This window comes from Ostrinia furnacalis, unplaced genomic scaffold, assembly GCF_004193835.3.
Source record: "Ostrinia furnacalis isolate ACB-3 unplaced genomic scaffold, ASM419383v2 OfSCF5073, whole genome shotgun sequence".
In the NCBI taxonomy this organism is placed as follows: domain Eukaryota; kingdom Metazoa; phylum Arthropoda; class Insecta; order Lepidoptera; family Crambidae; genus Ostrinia; species Ostrinia furnacalis.
The window spans coordinates 17134-42024 of record NW_021135312.1 but is presented as its reverse complement, the minus strand read 5'-3'; the positions used below and the strand labels follow the sequence as shown (position 1 = coordinate 42024).

General features: G+C 36.1%; 1 protein-coding gene across 1 annotated transcript; it reads right to left on the bottom strand.

The window, feature by feature from the left end:
* Positions 1 to 7895: 7895 nt before the first annotated feature.
* NGR-A14 (neuropeptide receptor A14) lies at positions 7896 to 24349 on the bottom strand. The gene is made up of 7 exons (XM_028315243.1): positions 24342 to 24349; positions 23449 to 23668; positions 19437 to 19603; positions 16781 to 16974; positions 12249 to 12369; positions 8613 to 8795; positions 7896 to 8114 (listed from the first exon to the last, which is right to left on the bottom strand). The coding sequence occupies exons 1-7, from the start codon at positions 24347 to 24349 to the stop codon at positions 7949 to 7951; spliced, it is 1059 nt and encodes a 352-aa protein (XP_028171044.1). The 3' UTR covers positions 7896 to 7948.
* Positions 24350 to 24891: the final 542 nt, after the last annotated feature.

Genomic DNA, 24891 nt, shown 5'->3' with positions numbered 1-24891 from the left:
TAATTAAATCGTCAACGCCTGGCTGTTCTATCTTAACTTTGCCCCTATGATATTGTTGGCTAAACGGCCACGGATCAATTTCACGCGTCATCGGCGTAGTTGGCACGCGCTTGCCTTTGATTTTGCCGGATCTGGCAATTCTGGCGTTCTGGGAACGGCTCCAGGAGATCACTGGCTCTATTATTTTGACTGTTGAGGTGACTTAATAACTTTGGGTGTGTATTTGAGCATTCTAAGGGTTAAGTTATGGGAAATCTGTCACCATATAAATTACACGGACTAAAGTTTTGATAAATTAGTTTATTCTTGCACAGTTGCAGACCAACAATACACAGCAGCGCGCAGAGCGCGGGATAAAAAAAGGAAGTCATTCGTGACATGAGCTGTCAAAAAACTGATATGTCTCTAGGAGCGTTCATTTTGAAATTAATACAAAAATGCATTCAAGAACATCACAAAATTATGAAGTTAAAGTTTCTGAATTATACAATAATAAATGAATTTAACACGTTTATAGAGTTAGGTTAAATTATACATAATTAGTTAATTATTATTGGTAAGTTAAGCTCGATATAATATTATAGTTGTTATTAAATAAAAACTTATTAAATTAAACGAAATGTGTATGTGGTCACTACAAAGTGTAACTTCAAAGACTGTAAATTCCTTTGTGTATTTTTTTATATTTCATGTAAGAATTATGTTACGGTAATCACTTACCATTAGGTGATCCGTCTGCTCGATTGCCACTAGTCACATAAAAAAGTCATCTGTGAGTTATTAGTAATTCGTGCTACAGCTGTCAGTCTTTTTTGCTAAAATACTAAGTTCAATTCTCTCAGAAAAAATATATCTAAGTCACATAGAATAAATACATTTAGGTTCTGTGCTATTATCATTAAGTATGTATTTTTCGGTTTAGCAGATGACCCAGAATACATTAAAGCAAAGATAACCTTGTTTATGATAATTTTAATAGATTTATCCGCTGATTAGAAATGATACCCGACATGCAGCCTTAAAGAGACCGGTTCTATAGGGTTCTAGACAGGGTGTCCCAGAATGGGTGAATCAAACTGCTAGGGGAGGTAGCACTACTTATGTACTATCCCTAAAACATATTATGAAAAAAATAAAGCGCATAAGGACACAAAAAAAAATGTTTTTTTGGAAAAGTGAAAATAAATCAGCTTTGCCAAAGTATCTGGCTATAATTGCTGCGTTTGGAGTTTATTTGTACTTTTTTCTTACTAATATTGATTGTACATGATCGCTTCGTTTATCCGTAAACAAACTTTTGAAAACAAAGTTTAGAGCACTTTATTAAAAAAAAACATCCGAACTCAACAATTTTGTTTCATATTTTTAGGGATAGTACATTAGTAGAGCTACCTCCCCTAGGAGTTTGATTCACCCATTCTGGGACACTCTGTAAAATACACCCTTACTGGTACTTTTCTTTCATTGTTCCGTTTCTCTTTTGACAAGAATGATGAGCAGAAAATTGTGCATTAAAACGCCCTAAAACCCATGAATCGTCTTTTGTTATTTCAAACCTTTGTGACTGAAAATTTTATGGCATTTGTATGGAAAAAAATCTTCATTATTTAAGCTTTAAGCATTTCATTTTACTTAACTGACACTTCAGTATTAATGAGTTTTTTTAATCTGGTTATGATTAGTTCGTTTGATTAAAATAATCATTGTGGATAAATAAATATAGGAGATAAGACTTTTTTGCAACAAAAATTGTGATTATGCTGCCTAGTGCAAATTAAAAAATCACTTGCTCAAATTAATATTGAGATCATTCTTAAACGTATAATATGGCAAATACATAGATAATTTAACGTTCTAAATAACAAGCGATTAGGCAGCTCTCTTCGTCGAAATTACGCTCGTTAAATCTTCACAATGACTGCTCCTTGAAAGCGTCCGGATAGTCGAAAATCGGACAAGAGTCGGATTGAAGCTCTACCCGGATTCCCGATACTTTAGTTCGAACCTAACGCGGTGTCCTAAGTCAGTGACGAGCGCGACGCGATGCTGTGTTACGCGACGGTACACGACTCAGATGATAGAAGGGAATATATATGAACTCTTGCGTAACTACAACGAGTACCAGTGTCGCCACATTTTCCCCACCACAGCTCCCACGCACACATTGAAATGTGTAAAAACAAATCCCTTCTATGATCTGAGGTACACGATGATACGTCGCATACTGGCTCTTAGGCCGCAAGCAAGGGATAAACGGAACTAATCTCCAATGCCCAATGGTATTGAGTTTCTTATGTACTAATAATTATGTGTACGTACATGGCATTAAAGTTTAAATAAATAAATCCCATCCCGATCAAATCTCAACAATCTCATTCCCACCACTGCAACTTCCTTAGAGTCAGAATCGACTTAGAAGCCACGAGAGCCGAAGGGGTCGGACTGGCCGACTCGTGATCCGGGGAACGCGGGTTCGGTCCCTGCCGCCGCTCGACTACTGTGTTGAGCTCACTCGTGATACAAGCATATTTAGCTTAGTACGAGGGGCTAACGGGAGTATTAGTAGTTTGTGCAATAACAAATTACCAACCATATTATATCCAACCAGTGAAGGTGGAGTAGGCTTGGGATGTCATTTAATCATTTTCCTTTCCAAAATAAAATTAGTAAGTAATTTGATTGCATAAATTAGTCCCGTTAACCCCTCTTGGTAAGCTAAATTGTTATGCGTGGGTTCACCATAATAGTCCAGTGGGGCGCGGGGTTCCATTCCATTGGTTCGATCGCTTTTAAGGTAGCCTTTCGAACTAAGCGTCACAGACGCAGCGTCTTTAGCTTTGGTCTTGTGTCACCAACGCCGCGTCACTTAGGCCTCAGCCTCGAACTTAGCGGGCAGCGGGGCGGGAGCGGCAACGCAGACCCGTTCTCGAAATAAGCGGGCAGCTCGCGCGGCGCTTTAGCGGCGAAGTGTTGTGATCAGGGTTGTGTTGTCGAGATATTTGTTTTTATTCGCAAACGAAATGTCTGAACAACGGCGACAATTTTATTTCGATTCAAATTTATTCCTAACGCTCGATTTATTGTGGGCAAAAGAAGGAGTGCGCTGCCCGCTCGTTGCCCGCTCCCTCGCCGCTGCCCGCTCGTTGCCCGCTCTGGCGCCGCTGCCGCGCCGCTGTTTTCGAGAACCGGTCTATTTGATTTTACGCATAAGATCCTGCCGCTCCCGCGCCGCCGCCGCCGCCGCCGCCGCCCCGCTGCCCGCTAAGTTCGAGGCTGAGGCCTAACTCGCTTCGAAAGGCTATCTTTAAGACCAAAGCTAAAGACGCTGCGTCTGTGACGCTTAGTTCGAAAGGCTACCTTTAGCGTAGCGTCGCGTCGCGCGTCTTGTCGCGCGTGTCGTGTCGCGCGTCGTGTCGCGCTCGTCGCTGACTTAGGACACCGCGTTATCTGTTGCCACGTTAATTTGAGGGGATTATCTGTTGCTCGTGAGTTGCCATGACAATTAACTCCTGTTCAGGTAAATTAGAATTATTTATTAATTGGTGTTTATTTCACAACGTATAGGCGTACAAAAATCACTTAGTCTTATGCCAAAAGAAGTATCCATCTCGGACGACACATCATGCACCCGGATGAGATAGCAGATATCACGCTCCAAAGAATCTGGAAATTTATAGACTCAACGGGACTAAGCAGTGAACTTTAAAGACAAGGGCTGCCACAATAGATCAAACCTGGTCGAGTTGGCGCAAATAAAGGCCCAAAAACCAATCCCATATTATAAATGCGAAAGTGACTCTGTCTGTCTGTCTGTCTGTCTGTCTGTCTGTCTGTCTGTCTGTCTGTCTGTCTGTTACGCTTTCCCGCTTAAACCTCGCAACCGATTTTGATGAAATTTGGCATAGAGATAGTTTGAGTCCCGGGAAAGAACATAGGATAGTTTTTATCTCGGTTGTTGAAACAGGGACGCGCGCGATAAAGTTTTTCTGTGACAGACAAAATTCCACGCGGGCGAAGCCGCGGGCTGAAAGCTAGTAATAATAATAATAGTCTTATGCCGGTATTAATGAAAATAGGCTTAAAACTCGAGTGTTTTTCTTAATTTAATTATCAAAATATTAAGCCTTAAAATATCAAATTAAAATCGTGAGTTGAGATTGGGTAGGAAATTGGCTATAATAATCACATATCTATACTATTTATACTAATATTATAAAGCTGAACAGTTTGTTTGTTTGAACTACTGGTCCGATTTGAGAAATTTACAATATGAGCAGAGCAAATGAAAAATAGTTAAACAATGCTCCTAAGGCTTCTTTGTAGTCGATGATTGAAATGAGACGTTTTCTGCAGGTCGTTAGTCGTCCGTTTGCAGGACCACACAGTCATGGAAAATGTATGACAGTTGGATGACAATTACCAATAGTTAGTGTGTGGTCTTGCAAACGCACGACTGACGTCCTCAAAAGGTGTAATTTGAAAGAGCCCTAAGGGCATGATCGAAGGGCTCCTATAAATCCTCCGTGAAACTCGGAAGTTTAGTGGCTTGGCTCTGAGTTCAGGATTCCACTGCTGAATATATGCCCCATTGTCTTCAAACTACCATAAATAAATAAAAAATACAGAATACACGTCCTTCTTACCTATCTGAACTAGGTACTATAAGTTGGGGTGAGAGACTATATTCCCCTCGTTCGTTTCAGCTGAAAGACGTCCACTGCTGGACAAAGACCTCAAGGTTTTCCATAAAGACCGGTCCTGCACTGCCCGCATCCAGGCACCTCCCGCGACCTTCACCAGATATTCCCTTCATGAGTAAATTATATTTACATTAAATACATCTAAGTTATTTCCAATTCGGTCTTTGTATCACCATTCCAGAAAATTGTTTTGTTTTGATTACTTTTGTTATTTCTATAAGGCAAGTTGCCAAGCTTCTGCCTCTTATTAACAAAGCTGGAGGCCTCTACCATATTATCAAACCAAGCTGAGGCCAAATGCTTAATGTTAACCGAGACCGTTATGTGCTTTGAAAAGCACAGAGATTCTTGAGATAAATGCTACCAAATAGTAGGTAATATAGTAAGAACAAGGATGGCTTTGGCTATGTACTTACTTACGAACGTTGCACAATTTTAGTGAATTGCCACTAAAGCGTTTCTAATATAAAGCTACATGTATTACATGACTGAGCTTGTTGCAGCACTTCTTATAAATTAAAAAAATAATAAATTACCTACTCCTTCATTAATAGTACTGATTTCAAAACAGTTCCCAGTCACGGCTGTCTCGGGAACGTCAAATAAATCACATTCATTACTTACCCGACATTTTAAGTATTTACAATCAATTAGAAGTCGAGCTTGAGTCTAATTCCTTTGTAACAATATCCTATCTTTGAAATAATAGAATCAACAGTTGTTTTAACAATGGCAAATGTTCTTGTATTTTCTGTTTAGGCGAGACTTAATTTAAGCTTTATTTATGCACGAAAAACGAGTTAAGCCATTAACAGATGACTTAAGCCTTTAATTTTAATTGAATATATTATTAAATAGTAAGTTACCATACTATAGAATTGGGAAACTAAGACTAGGCGCAGACCACCGATTTTTAGTAGGCCGATAACTAGTTGGGTCCGATTTTAATTTTTATGAAGAATCGGTCAAATCAAATCGGTGTAATGTGCGCACTTCCATTGCCCATACTGATTAACTGCCCGACTAAACTATCAGCCGACGAAAAATCGATGGTCTGCGCCTAGGCTAATGCCCATTTCACTATCATACCCTAATTTTTAAGCGACTCCTATGAAAACAAAATATCTGTTGCCGGGGTCACTTAAAAATTTGGGATTGATGGTGAAAACGGGCATAAGGATCCTAAAAGATTTTATGTATATGATTTTAACTAAAGTTAGAAACCTCTTGTAGCTTAAATTCGAGAAGTACCTACTCTAGGTCTGATGAAAAACAATAAAACTCATAAATATACTTACCCGAATTCATAAAATATCTCTTACACCCCTTAATTCCATTTGATGCTTTGATTTTATAAGGCTGCGATGTAACACAATATTTCGGGGAGCTCGCTGAAATTGGCTCGAAACGCAGATTTCAGTAAGTGCCGACAATGGCATCGCCCTTCTGAAAATTTTCAGTGGAAATCTTTAAAGTGCCGAATTTCGCCTGATAATATTTGATGCGGAAGACTAGTTCAAAAGCTTCCGTGCAGTAATTTTATTATGAAGTTTCGTAAATTTATTTCAATTGGGTTTTATTAAGATCTGAGAAATTTTTAAAAATATCCTGTCTTGATAACATTTTACATAGAAAACTAAGCCATATTACTGATTTAACTGTAGGGAATTTTCGTATGATCATTGGTGAGAAAAGCTTGAAATAAAACAAACTACTAATGTTCACTGCTATTAATTTTTATTTCCAAGAAATTATTACATTATAGTACAGTTTTGGGCACGGCTTTTGGTACAAATATTTGAAATATTATTTTAAAGTAAGTACTATCAGCGATATCAATTCATAATTTTAAAACAAATACTATATTTTTTTTCTGTGATAGTTCAACATTTATCTCAACAAAAAATTCAACTTTCGTATGTACACAATTTCAAAGGTATCTAGCTGCTTCGTTACTTGGTACCTACATAATAAAAAGGAAACTTATATTTGTTTTACACCAAAAAAGTAACCCTCTTCTGATCGTGTGAGGTTTGTATAAAAAATGTGGGCACAAACGTTTCAATTTGCATATAATTATGTTTCTTTTTACTTCTGAAATAAATGTTGAAGCAAATATTTGAATAGTAATTATTTAACAAAACTTGTGACACTAATTACATTTCATATACGCTTACTTTTGATTAAATTAAATTAATCTCCATCATTGAAGCCAGCTCTAATTTATATAACTAACGATTTATATACAGTACATTTATATACAATAAACTTGTGACATCATTAACATCAATATAACTTAATTTACTTTCTTTGGTCTGAGATATTTACAAGACTCATTTTGTATCTTATTAAGACTTAAAATGTAATAAAGTAACAACGTACGTTTCTTAGAAATAAGATTTATCATTTCAGCATAATTATCAGATTTTACAGTGCTATTAGGTACAGTAAAATAAAATGTACCTTATAGTACTAAGATGTACTAAGATGTTTTATAATTTCGTAAAATTTCCTGAAACGTGGAGCCGTTTTTGTAATTTATTTAACACATTGAATGCCATCTACGTGTATTCTTTCTCGTTTCACATTCACGAAAGTAATCTCATTAAGGTTCGTACAATGACGTATTAAGTACGGCAGTTAGTACATTTATTATTTACATTAGGGGAAACCCGTCGAAAAAATCCGATATGGCAGGAGATTTCCTGTTGCGTTTAAACTTTGAACCAAATAATTGTACTTCAAGGGGCTAGAAGTAAAAATGTTACTATTTTTTTTTCTATACGGCGTTTCATATTCAGTAACTAATATAATGTCATCCATGTATGTCTGAGAACATTTAAACATCAATCTTGATTTTATTCTTAACATTGATACATTACATATTTTTACTGTGACTACAAAATTTTGCAAACATAAATCTTAGCGCGGTAAGTATGAAATTTCTATCGATTTGTAATAAATTCGTTAAATTATTATATTGAATGATTTTTATTAAGGACAATGTTAAATAAAATATCTGCAAAATAATCGACCCATAGAATCGCTGAAAATTACAAAGTTTGATTGAATCTACTTATTAAAAAAAACTAATATCGCATTAATTAAAAAAATCCTATTAAAAATTTACAAGAAATACAGATATGCACATAATTACTATAAATCCATATACTTACCACATATATCTACTTATACTATGTCTTTTATAAATATCGAGTTTTTGTATAAAAATAGTGTGTGTTTCCACTCTATCTGTTTATACACTTGTCATCGGAGTCTCCAGTGAGGAAGTCGTTGGTATCCCTGATGCTCATGATGGTGACTCCATCCCCACTGTTCCTGGATATGATGTTGCTTTTTTTTTTAGTGCTTCCGTAGTCGTAGTTTGAGATCACTACACTTTCTGTGGGGTTCCTGAAAGCGTTTATAGAACAGTTACTGCTGTAGTTTAAACAACATGGTATGGTAGATAGAAATTTTGCAGATGAAAAGGTATGTTTTCACGAAAAAATTGTGGGAGAAAGAATGGAAGGGATTTTGTTAAGAATACCATGGAACCAGTAGATTCAAGACAAGACCCTTTTCCCTGAAATGTATACCGAAATGAGATTCCTCGAACTCTATAGGAATAATTAAATTTTAAATTATTGGTAATTTAAAATTTAATTCTTCTTGGTAAAAGGTAATTCTTTCCGGTGGCCAGTTTGAGACTACTTGTCCGTTTGTATCATTATTGCTACTCGAGCAACTACGTTTTCTGTTGTTGATATAGGCACTCAAAGTTAAGAAGATGATAAAGGTCTAAAGATTATGCTAAGTATTGTGTGTTAGGGGTTTTCAGCAGTGGTTTGAGATGAACTGATGATAAATGAAGCAATTTACTTTCTGCCAATATTAGACAAGTGTTCAAACCTATTACACCGGTGCCGATGGGTGCTCCTGAAGGAGGTCTCGCACACAGCCGTCCTGGAGAGCCTGGAGCTGCAGGTGGGATGGAGGGACCCTCGGCGGCAGCAGAGGTACCGGTTGAAGTGCTGCCTGAAGACTCCACTGACGCAATACAAGGCGACTGGGTTGACGCAGGAGTTCAGGAAACTGTTGGAGAAAACGGAGTTACAAATAATAAGAAGTGAAAAGTTATAGTTGTTGCAATTCACGAAGGCGAGTGAGCTTTACATTTGTGGTGGCTCACTGTCGTTATGTGCATGTACACGTACACTCACAAGTAAAACTCAATCGCCTTCGTGAGTTGCAAAAACTTATACTTCTGTAGTTAAGTTTCATTTGGCGTCAAGATGTAGATCCTGGCTACATATAAGTTGTAGTGATGGGAACGAGGAGTGAGCATAGTTTCGTTAGTAAAAATGTGTGTGATGAACGCTATGTTAAAATTAGGTAGGTACTAGTTAGTATTTAAAAATCAAATTTTATTAAAGTACTCGTAATGAGTTTTGTTGTGGTTTCCAAAACAGTGGGTCTAATATGAGAGTATCACTGTATCAGTAACAATTATGTTTATTTTTCTAGTGTCCGCATGTTCTGATAAAAATGATTCTTTAAAATTTCAAAATTATTTGCAAGAGACTATAACTTAGTACCTAATGTTTAGGCAATCACTTACTGCCTTTTGTTTTATACAAGATGTAAGGAACAGAATAACTTAGATTAATGTCCTGAACTCGACATCATTAATATTGTTGGCACGTGGTAAATATTTATACTTAAAAATATCCATAGATTTCATTACTTTCATGTTCTAAACTCACTGTTTGAAGTGTCTGCCAAACTGTCTTTAACTAGCTCTCTTGAGTATAAAGATCCTAATTGGACTAGAGAACAGAACCATTTGAGCGTTGAATATTTAACAAGAAAGAAAATTCTAATAAATTCAATGACGAAGAATTGCGAGGAACAAGAAGTACTCCAACTCGTTTAAGATTATTTAATATTTTCAGTTCAATGAGCTAATTCCGTTGCTCGTTCCGTAATTTTCATTCTCACTCCGGTTAGTGCTTGGTCAAGATGTTTCAATTCTTTGGATTTTCATCTAATTGGTTGGAGGGAGTAACGAGGAAGTTTATATTTATTAACAGATCTAGGTGACCGGATTCTGAATACAATAATTGAAAATGGAGATTTATGTCTGTATTTTAAAATGAGTCTCAAGACTATTCAAACTGAAGCACGAGGTATGCTGCCCTACGATTGATTGTGTTTCAATATTTTGCAAAACTGGGTATAGCGTTCTTGGTGAAAGCGCAACAGACACATTTAAATATTCATAATCATCGTAGATTTTGACTACAATAGATATCAGTTCTGTAGTGACATTTCTTACGTACATTCTTACATCTTCCATTGGGTCAGATCCGACTATGAAAAGGGGACTACGCTGCGGTCGAGATTTTCTTTAGCGCGCGGTTTTTTTACCGTCTTGTGTCACGTAGGACGTAACTTACAGCGATAGGCACCATAAAAAGGCAATTCAAGTAATTGAAATTTTACGATTACAATAAATCACCACGTTCATATAATGTGTTTTGTACTTTAAGTCACGTACAAAATGTAATGATTAAAAATGTATCTCCCATATTTTACGAAAAAAGCTTAGAAACGTAACATAAAATGCATATTTTTGAAGTCATTCTAATATTAAGTGTAAGGTTTCTAGAATAAAATGAATGCTTTGCCATTTAATAGAAAGTCTGGGAAAATTTTCAACATTTTTCTTTCAGTCTATCCAGAATTGGCACTTTTAATTTCCGCGTTGCTCTATTGAATATGACTTTCATTTCTTGATAAAAAATTGGAACGCTTTCAAGTTTCAGGGAACTAGAAGTCAGTTACATGTAAAGGGGTTTTAAATGGTACTAATTACTCTAAAAGACGTGATAGTACATTTTGTTGTAACGCAATTTTGTTGTAAGTTTGTAACGCAAAAGTAAACAATGAAACGGAATAACTCTTACAACTAATTACATTGCCTACAAGATTATTAAATACCACAACATACACAACATGAAAAAAATGGTATTTTGTGGTTTTAGTTTTTGGCACAACTTTTATCTGGAACAACACATCGCATCTGAAAAAGTATTCGTATTTACAGACAGCTGGATATCTGAACTCTTATGTGTGTGTGTAATAGTGTCTATTTTGTATCAAAATTAAATAGCCTGATGTTCTGGCGACTGTACTAAAAGCTGTATTGCTAACCAAAGAAAAACATCGCTGCTCATTACGCTGAGCATTACCATTGTTATCTAACTCATAAATACTCATAATATAAAAGCAATAGGCAGAAAAATATTATTGTTACTCCTCGGTTGTGAAAAAAGTAACACAATGTCATTTTCAGGATAATTGGAACTGGACAGCCTAGAATACAAGATGCTACGAATAATTCGACATTTCACGACTTGGCTGTAAGAGCAGGCGATATGATTAATTCTTTTTCCTTTTCCTTTTATTTCTTACAACGGAACGAAATGGATTCACGCGTTGATGAAAATGGAAAAAATTGAAATGCCCGATTCAAAATTGGAACGGATGATTCTAATAAAAATTGTTGGTTTTGTTTAATTTTTTATCATTTTAATGCAAAAAAATATAGAGAAAATTTCGGTTGTAATAAGAGGAGGATACTTCATGCAATTTTGATGACAAAAACGAAGATATTATAAGTATTAACAGCCTTTTTGGTAGGATAATATTGTTGTTTGGAATGGTACCTACGCGTTTGTTGTACCTATTAAGGGTTTTAATATTTGCGGTGAAGAATGTTTAGTCGTTGCATCGATCTTTCAAAAAAGACTAACGAATCACCGATGCCTAAAGAAGGACTTAAGCTTTGTTTTATACACCTAAATATCAAAATCGTGCAAAATGCATGCAAGTAATACAATCAAACTTGGGATAAACCAACCGCAAACCTGCATTCAATTTAATCTTTTATAATAATCGTGGTGAACATAAATAAAACGGCCAATAATTTATGCAAATCATTTCTAAGCAAGGAGAAACAAAACAACTAAAGTCTAAAGATAAACAACCTACGTATTTCTAGCATTTTTTGTATTGGCCATTAAGGAAATGATGTATTTGTGTTTATTTGATCCACGGCCCAAATACGTAGGTACCTAAAAGGATTTTAAAAATATTTTTTGAACTTATAGAGTGATTGAGCCTTCGCAGTATTATTCTCATCATGTTACCTCTTCTTTCAAATCCTTGAAGTAGCTCGCTTACTATATCAATAGATGAATAGACAGCTCAGTGTTTGTCCTAGGCGCAGACCACCAACTTTTAGTTGGCCGATAGTTGGGCCCGATTCTAAGAATCGGCCGATACCAAATTAGTGTAATCGTGTAATATGCTCACATACATGCCCATACTGATTAACTGCCCGACTAAACTATCGGCCGACAAAAAGTCGGTGGTCTGAAAGATGATTTTGGTTTTAAAATGTGTCTAGAGAAGTTCAAACGATTACAAAAGAAAAAATATAGGGCGGTAAGGTCAGCTGGTTATTGATAAAATTATACAAACCTCAAGCAAAATCCCATGATCCTCAGAGCGTGGGTCCAATCGTTGTACTCGTCTTGAGCGGTTGGGTCGAGATGGTACCACAATTCGAACGCGTGGTACGGCAGGAAACAAATGAAGAACACTGTGAACAAAAGATAAGTTAGAGGCTAAAGGATCTTCGAATTATCACTGTTTTTGTAAGGGTCAGTTTTGTGTCTTGTACTAAACGAACTGAAGCAAATTATGTTCATATTAATCCTTAGCTAAATGAAAGATGCAATAAGTTTTAATACCGGTATAGTAGATAAGCCAGCAAATTCCTTATCACCAGGAATTCTTGAAAACCTTAGTCGGTGAAGTAAACTTTGGACCAAGCAGAAGGAAGAGTTCATTACCCTATTGATGAAGAAGGTTTGTAACTACATAAACTACAAGACCTAAAGCCAATAAATTCAGATTTTTACACGAAATATATCAACTGAGATTCTCCGTCTAATTTTTTAGCCCACAATGCTTTTATCGGAACGCTATCGCGCATTTCCAACGGGATTACTCAGTGAAAGGGAATAAAATACTATATTGGAGCTGCGTAGAAGGCCTGTGCTAAAAATAGCGGTCACTTTCTACCCTCGAGACGTATTTAAGAACCATTTGAAATCCGCATTGAATAAAAGTCTCACAAATCATACCACGAACTCGGAAAAAGGGACTTTTTTTGAGCTATCAAAGTATGTTTTCCATGTTTTTATAGCGATAGGAATTTATTGACACGTCACTTGTGACTAATGCCAATTTAAGTGCAGCTAAAAATTGATTTTAATACGGATAACAGTGTGTAAGTTGTAGCTGTTTGCAGTTTGCACACAACTATGGAAAACTGGGTCCGTTAACCCTTTATAGGGCATAGGAAGCGAAATTAGTAATACGGCGAGCTAAGCTAAACTAACTAATCTTAGTTCTTGGTTTTTAATCAACATAACAGTTAATTGTAAGATAATTTGGATTTTAGAGTTATGATAAGCCGTTCCTATAAATTATTAATTAAAATAGTGTCTGCCATGAAAAGAAAATTCTTAAGTTTCGTGGACTATAGTTCATTCAATGTTTCAAAAATATTTTGTCCTTTTGTTAAGACAAGTCGTTAAAGTTCAAAATGCCTTACTATTTAGCGGTTCTCTAGCAAAGATTAAGATACTCAGTGAGACGAATAACGACACCTCATACGTCACAATCTATCAAATCGCCTAAGCCAGGGTTGGCGAACCAATGGCACGCGTGCCAATGATGGCACGCGACATAATATTTTGGGCACGCCACCAATCACAAATTCAGTAATTCAATAGTAAATAATGTGTTTTGATTATGAGCTATCGTATTTGCCGTCATCAGTTAGTGCCACTGTAGAGTAAGGTCGTGTCACTCACCAGTGGTACCACTTGATAGCATTAGGTGTTAATTTAATGGCACTTGTCTATGACTACTTCAAATTTTTTTTAAAATAGTGGCACGTTCAAACTTAAAAGGTTCGCCATCCCTGGCCTAAGCTAATGCCAGCGTTCCTTAATCATAATAAATGAAACGTTCAGACGGAGCCATTCACGAATTCACTCGATATAATGGTCTGTCTTTCATATTTATATTTATCTAAAGTTATGTTGCTGGAAATATCTGAATCGCAACATTTTAGTTGTAGTTAAGTTTTTTTCCAAGATAATTTCGATCACTTTAGTAATTTTGTAGATAAGATGGTAAAATCGACTGTAGACGAGATTTAACATTCTTTTATTTTACAACTAGCTTTTTCACGCGTGATCTTCGTTTTGACTCGTTTCTTCTTTCTAATAACCGGGATACCAAATTTCATCTTAATCGGTTCTGTAGTTTAAGATTGAAAAGGTAACAGACAGAGGGAAGGATTATTTAGGTTTCATAATTACGAAAAAAGGTTAAATCTACTGCTACTACTACTGGATTCATTTACATAACAATAAAAAACAAAACAAAAGCTCAACTTCGTAAAATATTACCAAATAAGTTCAAACTCGTTTCCAAAGTTTTCACTTTAATCTCAAGTCTTACTTGGTAAACCTTTCCCTGATACCCGACAATTCATCTTGGAACCACTTTAAACTTGCTCCTGAGTGTTGGAAGCGCTTACTATGCAAATGAAGTGGCCTTTTTAGCAAATTAAATTTTATTGTCCGTTTCAAATGGCACATGCTTTTCATGCAGTTTGGTAACAACTGTTTGTTTTCAGCTATTTAGCCAAGGCAAGGAAGTATGAACTTTTCATATTATGTATTATTTATTCTTGAGTAGAAGATGATCATCACACATTGTAATTTGAAAATCTTATTCAGAAACCGGGCCTAAGAAACACATTAAAAACTATAAAGGAAGTTGATTTTTAGACGAAATTAATTTATAGATTAAAACCTTACCTACTCGTAATTATCATTCTACCATCGTTCGTTCGTTCATTACAGCCAAATGACGTCCACGGCTGGACAAAGGCCTCCCCCAAGGTTTTCCACAATGAACGGTCCTGCGCTGCCCGCATCCAGGCTCTTCCCGCGACCTTTACCAGATCGTCGGTCCACCTAGTAGGAGGCCTGCCCATTCTACCATACTTATACGAAATTAATAGATTTAATTAAGATTAATAGAAAGGATACCGAGAAAAAGATAATCCTGTTCGGTCATAATATTTGAAAGAAAAGAAAAGCTTTCGCGGAGCTATCTCTCGCAAAAGCTCAATACATAGGAAATAATAAAGGACATTATAGTATGAAATAAGTAGTTGTATAAAGGTAGAACTTTATTGTACACTTAGATAAGTATAGTAGTATATTGAATACCTAGAGAAGATTCATCATCATTATTTCAGCCACAGGACGTCCCCTACTGAACATAGGCCTCCCCCAATGATTTCCACAAAGGCTGGCTGGTAGCTGCCTGCATCCAGGCTTACTTATTACGAATAACAAAAGATTGTAATAGCTCAAAACTCTCCAAGAAAGGGTATGTAAATAGAATCGGAGGTGTCATAATGAGTTTGCAACATTCTTTTCAAACGCTCAGTAATATACTTTGTCACTTTGAAAGCGGCCAAAGTTCTCGTAAGGTCGACCTAAGTCCCCGTCGTTACGAAAGTTCGTTTCCAATTCAGTAACATTCCACATTTGTCTTCGCTTCTTATCTTGTCGTAGGTATTTTGTTGGCTCATTTATGCACATTCATCTGGCAGGTTAATAGGTATTACCAAGACACAGAGGGAAAACGGATTGTGTTTTTTAAGTCGCTCTGTTATTTTTGTGTGTCTATGGGACACTAAGGCTGAGTTGTACCAACTAACTTTGACCGTAACTATAACGATAACCTGTGTTTTTTGTATGGAATTTGACAGATATTTGACGTCAAAGTTAAAGTAAAATGGTGCAACCCAGCCTAAACGTAATAAGACCACTTAACTTGAACCGTAACTATAACGATAACCGGTGTAGTTTGACAGATTTTTGACATTTGTTAAAGTCAAAGTAAGATGGTGCAACCCAGCCTGAGTACTTAAACGTATTTAAAAAAACTATTTCGTTCGTTCGTTCGTTTTAAGCCAAATGACGTCCACTGCTGGACAAAGGCCTCCCCCAAGAAGGTGGAAGGTTCACCCGGAATCCTCAACCACAGAGGAACTGGTTGTCTTACCTCCAAATGCCGAAGCACAACAATGCTCTCAACACTATTTTTATGGCGATAGAAATAGGTAAGATGGTGGCAGCTAGCCAGGCGGAAACTGAAAAAGCCCACCACTTACCAAACCGAACAGAAAATTATACCACCACTTGGGTTCGAGCCCGGGCCTTCAAAGGTGGAATTGTGTAAAGCAATCGTACCTAATCATTTGACAGTTCATAACGTACAATTATTCTGTCAAACGCTTTGTGTAACTGACTTTATCGTACGTTATGAATTGTCAAATGATTACGATTGCTTTACACAATTCCACCTCTGGTCTGAAACCGGTGTTCTTCCACAAGACCACAGAGGCGGTTGATTTACCTATAAAGTGAACTAAGTCCAAAAAGGACCCGGCCTAAGTCGGGGAGCTTATTAAAGTGAAAGGTCACACATACGACCTATGAAGTTGAAATATGGCAGTTAGGATCAAAGGTCGGTGTCACCTAAGATCTTGTAAACGGCCCAAATTAATACCGGGAAACTGGGGTTTGTACAAAAATTTGTCGTTTCAATGTAAGGCGTTAGACATTTTGATATAATGACTTACATGATAATTACAAATACAGATTAAAAGACACGTATTTTTGTATTTTGGAAATATAAGTTACTAAATAAGTGACATTAGCTTACCTATGACGAAAATAAGCACCATGCAAGCAAAAGACTTCCTGGCGTTAGCCAGGCTACCTCCTCTTCCTGGTCACTGTGTAAGGCCCCTGGCATTTCCTTTTTCCTAGCCAACAGTCTCTGCAGGGCCATTAGTGACTGCACTTGTATTTGAGGAAAAAAAAGTTACAAAACAAGTAAAATTAGCTTACCTATGACGAAAATAAGCACCATACAAGCAACAGACTTCCTGGCCTTAGCCTGGGCCTCTCCCTGGCCCCCGTGTAATGCCCCTGGCATTTCCTTGGTGCTAGCCAGCAGCCTCTGGGCCATCAGTGAGTAAAAGAATGCGATGACCAGTAGAGGCAGGCCGTAGTAGATTATCGCCTTTGCTAGGGTCATCCATCTGAAAGAAAAAGTAAGTTTAGGAAAAAAAACACTACCTACTCTCTTATTAAGATAAGCTGGAGACACTGAAAATTGAAAAAAATCGTCAAGTCTGTATTTTGGGTGTGTTATTGTCTCAGTTTACTGGAAACATAAGACAACTGGCAAAACTTTTAAGTGGTAAATCGGACTCTTTTGGCTTGACAATGTATCTTTCTACATGCACTCTAAATCAATGTGCGGGGCGAAATGTTGTGTGGCAACCAGCCAGTTTGTAGTTCGAAACTGTAAGGTATTAGATAGCAGCAGTTTAACACTTTTAAAATATAAAGTACAATCTAAAGCTGGGTTGCACCATCTAGCTTTAATATATTATTACATTAAAACTCTGGTTACAAAAAACACCGGTTATGGTTATAGCCACGGTTAAAATAAGGTAAACTCTGTCTTAGCATTCGTTCAATATTGACAGAGTACTTGTAAAATGTCTGGAAGTCCGTCAAGCGTTACAAAATGATAGTTCACCGAAACGTACTCGTACGTTCGCAATAAACTAATATCGTAGTTCACTCTACCGTCAGCCATCCATCAAAGACCGCGGCTTTGGTTTGATCGCAACTTTTCCTCCCTGAATCTCGGTAAACATTCCGGCATGCATAATATATCGCGTCTGCGAACTGTTTCGATTAAGATTGGTGGACTTAACAGAATCGAATCGTAAAACAGTATTTCTTTTTGTAAGGTTTAAAGTTTATAGATAGGTAAGCTTTTAGAGGAAAAAACTTTGTTCTATTTGCTTTGGGCTGTACAAAGTAGAAGTATTTACTCGTAATTGCAGTTCGCAAGTCATTTTCCTTACTAACAAAGAGATATAGAGATACTATGTTTTTTAGTATTTTGTATTGTTATACTTATGAACAATGTAAATGAAGTTGAATACTGAAGATTACTCTGTTTACTATGTGCGCACATTCATCCATCATTTTAAATCCTTTCATTTTTCTTCATGTTAATGGTCTCCCAATGCCTTCAAGTAAAACGACAATTTCACAAAGCAATCTCGACTCTCACATGTAGAGGAATGTGTCAATCAAAACGAGCAAATGGGCCTATATCATCAATCACCATCGAGGTCAGCTGTGGCAAACATTCGGATGGGAGCTCGCACGGGATACCAACGGGTTGGGGTCATATTATGGTCACTTTAGGTTATGATTTATCTAATGCAGAGTAATTTAAGATGCCAATCTTAAGAATGAAATGGATGAAAAATGTTTTTAGGTTTTTGACCAAGATTTGGCTTTAAAAAAAAGCTTTGTGATCTTTAATTGAGATCGTTTTTAAATGTTGGCAACATCAAAACAACATTCTGTCCTCTCTTGTCTTTGTGCTAATAACATGACGTGTGTATAATCGATACATTGTTGAATTAAACAAACATCTTTCATTTTATGGAAAAGAAAGTCCTTATTTTCACACGTCTGATTATTTCATGAATGTACAAATATACCTGCGTCAAAATATCTCCCAGTTATTTATTGAAAACCATACCTTTACGATCAATGTTGTTAATTTCATAGCTACACCGATAATGGTTTGATCTTTACATAATAATCGACATTATAATGAAGTAAATTGATCTTTATAATTTTGCTAATGAATTTTGCCAAAATTAATAATGATTTTGCCGTGTTTATGGCGAGATATCTAATTTTCGATTCTCGAGGGGAAAATTGTTGTTTTTTAAAGATTAAAAATCTATTTAAGTAGACTCGTGCGAGCGATTAGTTAGGTATTTTATTATCCTCTACTTTAAAAAGTCAGCAAATATTGTTTTTGCTCGGCTACGTGTATTTGCCTCAACAATTGAATCAGGACATTGAACCTTTATTGTCATTGAATCGATTAAGCACTTTGTTTACAAACGTATCTACCTATGTCCTAGCTATTTTCAGTATTCAGCTTGCACGTAATTTGTAATTTCGTTTCAGCCAAATGCATGATTCGTGCATGTTATAAGATACATTAAATTAAGTATAGATACTCGTACCTTAAATCATGAGTCTAATCACAATCAGAGGTTAGTTGTAGTATTGTGAGTAACTTATAAGCTTTTTTACTTGGTACGTTAACATGTTCATAGCCAAAAGTTATAAAATCTTGAAAATTTATGTACAATCATCATCATAATTTCAGCCATATGACGTACACTGCTGAACATAGGCCTCCCCCAATGATTTCCATGTTGATCGATTGGTAGCGGCCTGCGTCCAGCGCCTTCCTGCTACCTTTATGATGTCGTTGGTCCACCTTGTGGGTGGACGTCACACGCTGCGTTTTCCGGTACGCGGCCTCCACTCCAGAACCTTGCTGCCCCATCGGCCGTCAGTTCTGCGTACTATGTGCCCTGCCCATTGCCACTTCAGCTTGTTAATCCGTCGGTCTATTCAATACAGTAATTGTTATGTAAAATGTACCTACTTCGGATAATTCTCCCAGCCGATAGGGTACGGTGTGCAGTAGACAATCGTGATGTTGGTATCGTCTATGATGGCGGTGACCGTTTTAGAGAATATGGCCGCCGGTGCTGCGAAGATGAGCGCCGCTCCCCATATAAAGGTTGCGCAGACTAGAGGCAACTTGCGTAGCTGAAACAAAAATTGAATTAGTGTATCATACAAAAAATAATAAAGCTCGTAGAACTGATGACAGTTGGGGAAAAAGTTCTCGAGAGACATGCCTGTTTTCACCATCAATTCCTAATTTTTAAGTGACCCCTATGGTGTCACAATACAGGCATTTTGCATTCATAAGAGTCACATAAAAATTAGGGATTGATGGTGAAAACGGGCATTAGGCCCGGTTTCTATCAAGGTGAAGTGAAGAGCAAGTAGAGAAGTGTTTTGAATAATCAATCAGATTTAATTATTTCCATATCTCTTCTCCGCTCCGCACGGCTTCGCTCTACGTAGCGCCACCGCCGCTGTCAAATAGGCTAGTTGCCTAAAAAAATTTTTTTAGTCCGTAATGTTTAATATCAAAAAATATTGGACACGTATATTTTTATTTGTCAATCTAACAAATAATTACATAGTTATGGTGCGTTGAAGTTGCGCACGACGTCACAACGTGCGGCATTTTTAAGCAAGCGTTGACGTCACGGGCCTCTTCTTATGAACTTTGGGGCGCTTTATCTCTTTAAATTTTCATTAGTTTGAAAAAGTGAAAAATACGTGTAGAGTATTTTTTGATAAGTTAACTGACGGACTAATTAAAACTCTTGCTTTTTGACCCAGGCAACATCCCCATTCTATACAAATATTTGTCCGCCCGACACTTCTCGATAGTGTGGGCAGGCGCCCGACGATTCTCGATAGTGTGGGCAGGCGTCTCATTAGATAAGCCATCGATCTAGTGAAGGTTGCGGAAAGCAACTGGATACGGGCAGTGCAGGACCGGTCGTTGTGGAAATCTTTGGGAGAGGTCTAGCAGTGGATGTCATTGTCACGTGACGAACTGCTGAAATATTGATATTATACAGGGTGGAATTTTGTAATGCCACCTGGAGGGAAAGTGGTACTCTTAATACTGTAGATAGAAAATTTTACTCAAAGGAAAAATATTTTCTTTGTTTTTGTAAAGAAAGAGAACTACATTCAAAGATTTCCAAAGGTTTTTCGAAAATTCACCGTATAGCGGCACACAATAATTTTCCGTAAATAATTACAATAATTTAAGATTTCATGGTTTTCCTTTCATTTGATTTATCAAGTTTGTTAGAAATATTTCATCCTTATACTTAACCCTAACGATTGATGCAATAAAATACAGGGTATAATTTTTAACAGATTTTAGTCGGTTTGATTCCCGGGTGTGGCAAGCTTTTGGAAATCTTTGCATGCAGTTCTATTTCTTTTCAAAAATAAAGGAATGTTTTCTTTGACTACAATTTTGTATCTACAGTATTATGGGTACTTTCCCTCCAGGTGGCATTACAAAATTCCACCTTGTTTAATGTTATTAATATTGATAAATAGGAGAAATAGGTATTAGGCTAAGTACTCAAAAAATATTTTCCTACTTTAAAAGTAGTGAAAAAGAGGATCAAATTGTGTATAACGAACTAGTCTTTTCTCATGAAAAAGAACTAAGCCGCGCGTAGAAGATAGTGTTTAAAATAAAGTAAACGACTCATTTACTTTACAAAAGAGAAGTAAATGGCCAGAGAATTGCTAATTTCCACCATATCACCAAACAAAGTCGAATTAATTACTTCGGTAATCCTAAATTGGGTTAGTTTTGTTTTTTAATAGCAAAAGACACGAGAATCTCTTTGGATATTTAAAAGTTTAAAAAAATCTGTGTTTCGTTCTTTGTAAAGGGGTACTAATTTAATTAACATTTTAAAAATATCTTTCAACAATCTTTCACTACTTTTAACTAGACACAAAGAATTCTAATATTTTAACGTACACTTTTCGTTCCTTTTGTAAAAACGATATTTTAATTTAAAAACCTTTTAAAGAGCACCAGACAAGCTAACATTAACACATAATAAATAAATATATTATTATTCTTAGTTTGAATAAACGGCTTTATAAAAAGTTCTAATGGAATGAAATGGTCTAGAATGATGTACATTAATCCAGACAAAGATGCTTTTAAAGAATGAAATATGATTTTCAAGGCAAAAAACTTTCCCATTATAACGGGAATATTCCCACCTCTTGCTCCCACCGCTGCAACTCATGTGTCCCATGATTAACGTTATGAAAGTTTACATGATATTAAATTTTTAATTTTCAGTAAACAGGTACAAATCTGAATTATAAATTTTATTTTGTATGAACATTTAATAAATTAAAATGATGATATCAAGTTTCTGACTTCACCATACCATTTATATGCATATGTTAACATGGGCTAGTGTCAGCTCATATACCCATTTACCTACTTTATAAACTTTCTTTTTGTGCTTCCTGCTATATTAACTAACGCTCTCAAACTCATGTGTCCCATTAACGTTATGAAAGTTTACATGGTATTATTTATTTAATTTTTAATTTTCAGTAAAATATAGCATTAGCTGAATTACACACAGATAACGCCACAAGGTGGACAGACGATCTCATAAAGATGGCAGGAAGGCGCTGGATGCAGGCGGCTACCATCCAATGGGGATGCCTATGTTCAGTAGTGGACGTCCTGTGGCTGAAATGATGATGATGATGATGAATAGTAATGCATTTTGCTTAGATAACGTTTCATCATGTAATTCAGGCCTTAATTTCAATTAATACAAACTAACACATAATTTGATGTACTTACGTTAATGAGCTTTTGATTTAAAATTAATTTGGGGAGCATTTTGTTTTTAGTTAACCTAATAAGTTAATTAGACGGTTCAAGAAAACAATTCAATGGATGAGATTGTGTTCTAACAAGATCATTAATCTAATTTTAGAACGTTTTAATGTTCCCTTTGCTTACTTGCAAAATTACAACGGAACTCAAAATCAAGTAAAGGTAAGAGAAGGGTTATGACTACTCTACACTCTGCAAGCGTAATGGTAGAAATTGAAAATTATTCATTATTAATTAATTACGTTAAACTTTTAAGGCATGATAAATTTACATTTACATTCTTAATATACTTAAAGGAGACAGTGTATATGAATTGCAAAGTATTTTTTATCAGATATTAATTTTGATAAAGAAATAATTATCTTTGTGGAATTAGAAAGCAGAAACAGATGCTTTTCTGAAGATGATGTTCAGGAAGAATATTCAAACTTCGTCACAATAAAACCGTTGTTGTTTTTGAACTTAAAATGAAATAATGTCACATTATTAACTCTCTTCTAAATATTAGTGCTGATTACCACACTTCCGTTCTGCGAGTTCGCAAACAATAAATAAAGTCAGGGTTTCAGCCAAGCTTTATTGGCCAATTGCCATTGCAATGGCGTACTAGATTATAACAGAAGCGCCACTGCACTGATTTTGACTTTTGGATGCCAAAGATTGCCTTTTGCAAAACAACCCTTTTTACTCGTTACAAATTACTAGTGACAACAGTAGATTGGACAATCATCATCATCATTTCAGCCATAAGACGTCCACTGCTGAACATAGGCCTCCCCAAATGATTTCCATAATGACCGATTGATAGCGGCCTGCATCCAGCGCCTTCCTGCGTGCTACCTTTATGAGGTCGCGGTCGTCGAGTAGATTGGACAACAAGGATACAAATAAAATGATATTGATATTAAATCTAGTGTTTAAAATTTGAATTTAAAGCGAATGCAAAAAAAGTAAGTAGGTACATATCATTATTATTTAGTGACAAAAGATATGTTAGGGCTCAAACCCACGGAGACATTCTGCTTTTTGGATGTATTGTTTTTGCAGGATCCCGCAAAACTGGATTGTTGTGGCAAAGGATCTGGTAGACGTAACTTTTTACTATGTTAACTAACGCTTTCAAACTCACCTGTAACTTCCTAAAAGGGTTGACAATTGCGCAGTATCTCTCCGCCGACAACGCTGTCAATGTGAACACAGACACGCCGATGCTCACATCCTTGGCTGCTTCAGATATTTTGCAGATCAGCTCGCCCCACGGCCATGATTCCAGTGTGTAGATGATGGACACGAAGGGCACACAGATCAGGATGACCAGGAGATCAGCGAGAGCTAAAGAGAAGATGTACCTGTTGAAGAAAAAAGTAAAAAACTCATTTTATTTTTGCAAGTTGGCTTTTATAAAGCACTTTTACAGGTCCCAATATTAACCAAACCTCTGCTTCGGGGCTATAAATGGGCCAGTGTGAAGTGGAAGCAGCGCAAGAAATTCAGTCAATATTGTCAATTTCCATAAAATCTTATATCAAAATTAGAGTGTTCCGCCAAAAGTTGCAGAACTTTTTATCGTCTTAATGACAGTCCCAAAGATTAATGATAATGGTGATTATAGAAAGATAAGATGATAAATTATTTTATTATTGACAAGCCTAAGAACTGAACGCTAGAATTTCCTCGAATTCACAAGTTTTAAAGGGCGATTAGAGTTAATACATTAGTGGTAAAACGTGAGATAGCATTTCTTCGAAAAAAGTTATTTTAAAACGAGTTACGTAAAACATTTTTTAAATTTTACCTAACTTACAGATATTATTATGTTCCAGTTATCGGTTTTCTATCATCATAGGTATCAGAATGAATCAAATAGTTCTTACAATATTTGAGGTCCATTCCTTTTTCTATCTTTTACAAAGTACCTAGGATAAATTGAGTTATACATATTTACAAAATCTTTGCACTTTTTATTTCCGCTGTGACAGATTTTGCAATGGCAGTTCATCAACGTATACCGTCCGAACGTACATGCTCATTTCAGTAAAAGCTCTTTTGTTGACGGACGATCATCAGGGGAAATCTGTACCCTGAACAAAACATTGTCAAACGCTAGGTACATTTTCGAGGGTACACTGTAAATGAAAATTTTAAGAGCGAAGAATCCCATTGAGGTTTGAAATGCATTGTTGGATTGCAATCTGAGCTCGACCGAGATAGAGAGAATGTATTGTAATTTAAATTTATGAACGGTCTGGCTTATTACACTGTAAGTTCTTTTATATTAATCTGTAAGTTAGTATTTTAGAGCAATTCCCTTAGGCTAAACTAATTTTAATCTCTAATTTTGTTGCTCGAAAACTTATCTGGTTTTCAGAAACTGGATGATTTTATTTCTGTGATGGTTTAAATTACTGTTGCTGGCACATCAGATTCGGATTTATATTTTAGTTCTTGTAAATTAGCAGTTAGTTTTAAGATACCACGTTGTTTAGTTTATGAGGTATACCGTTGTCTGTATAATATCAAATTAACGTGACTTTAAAAAATGAGGTGATTAATTTTAATAATACGGATTCCT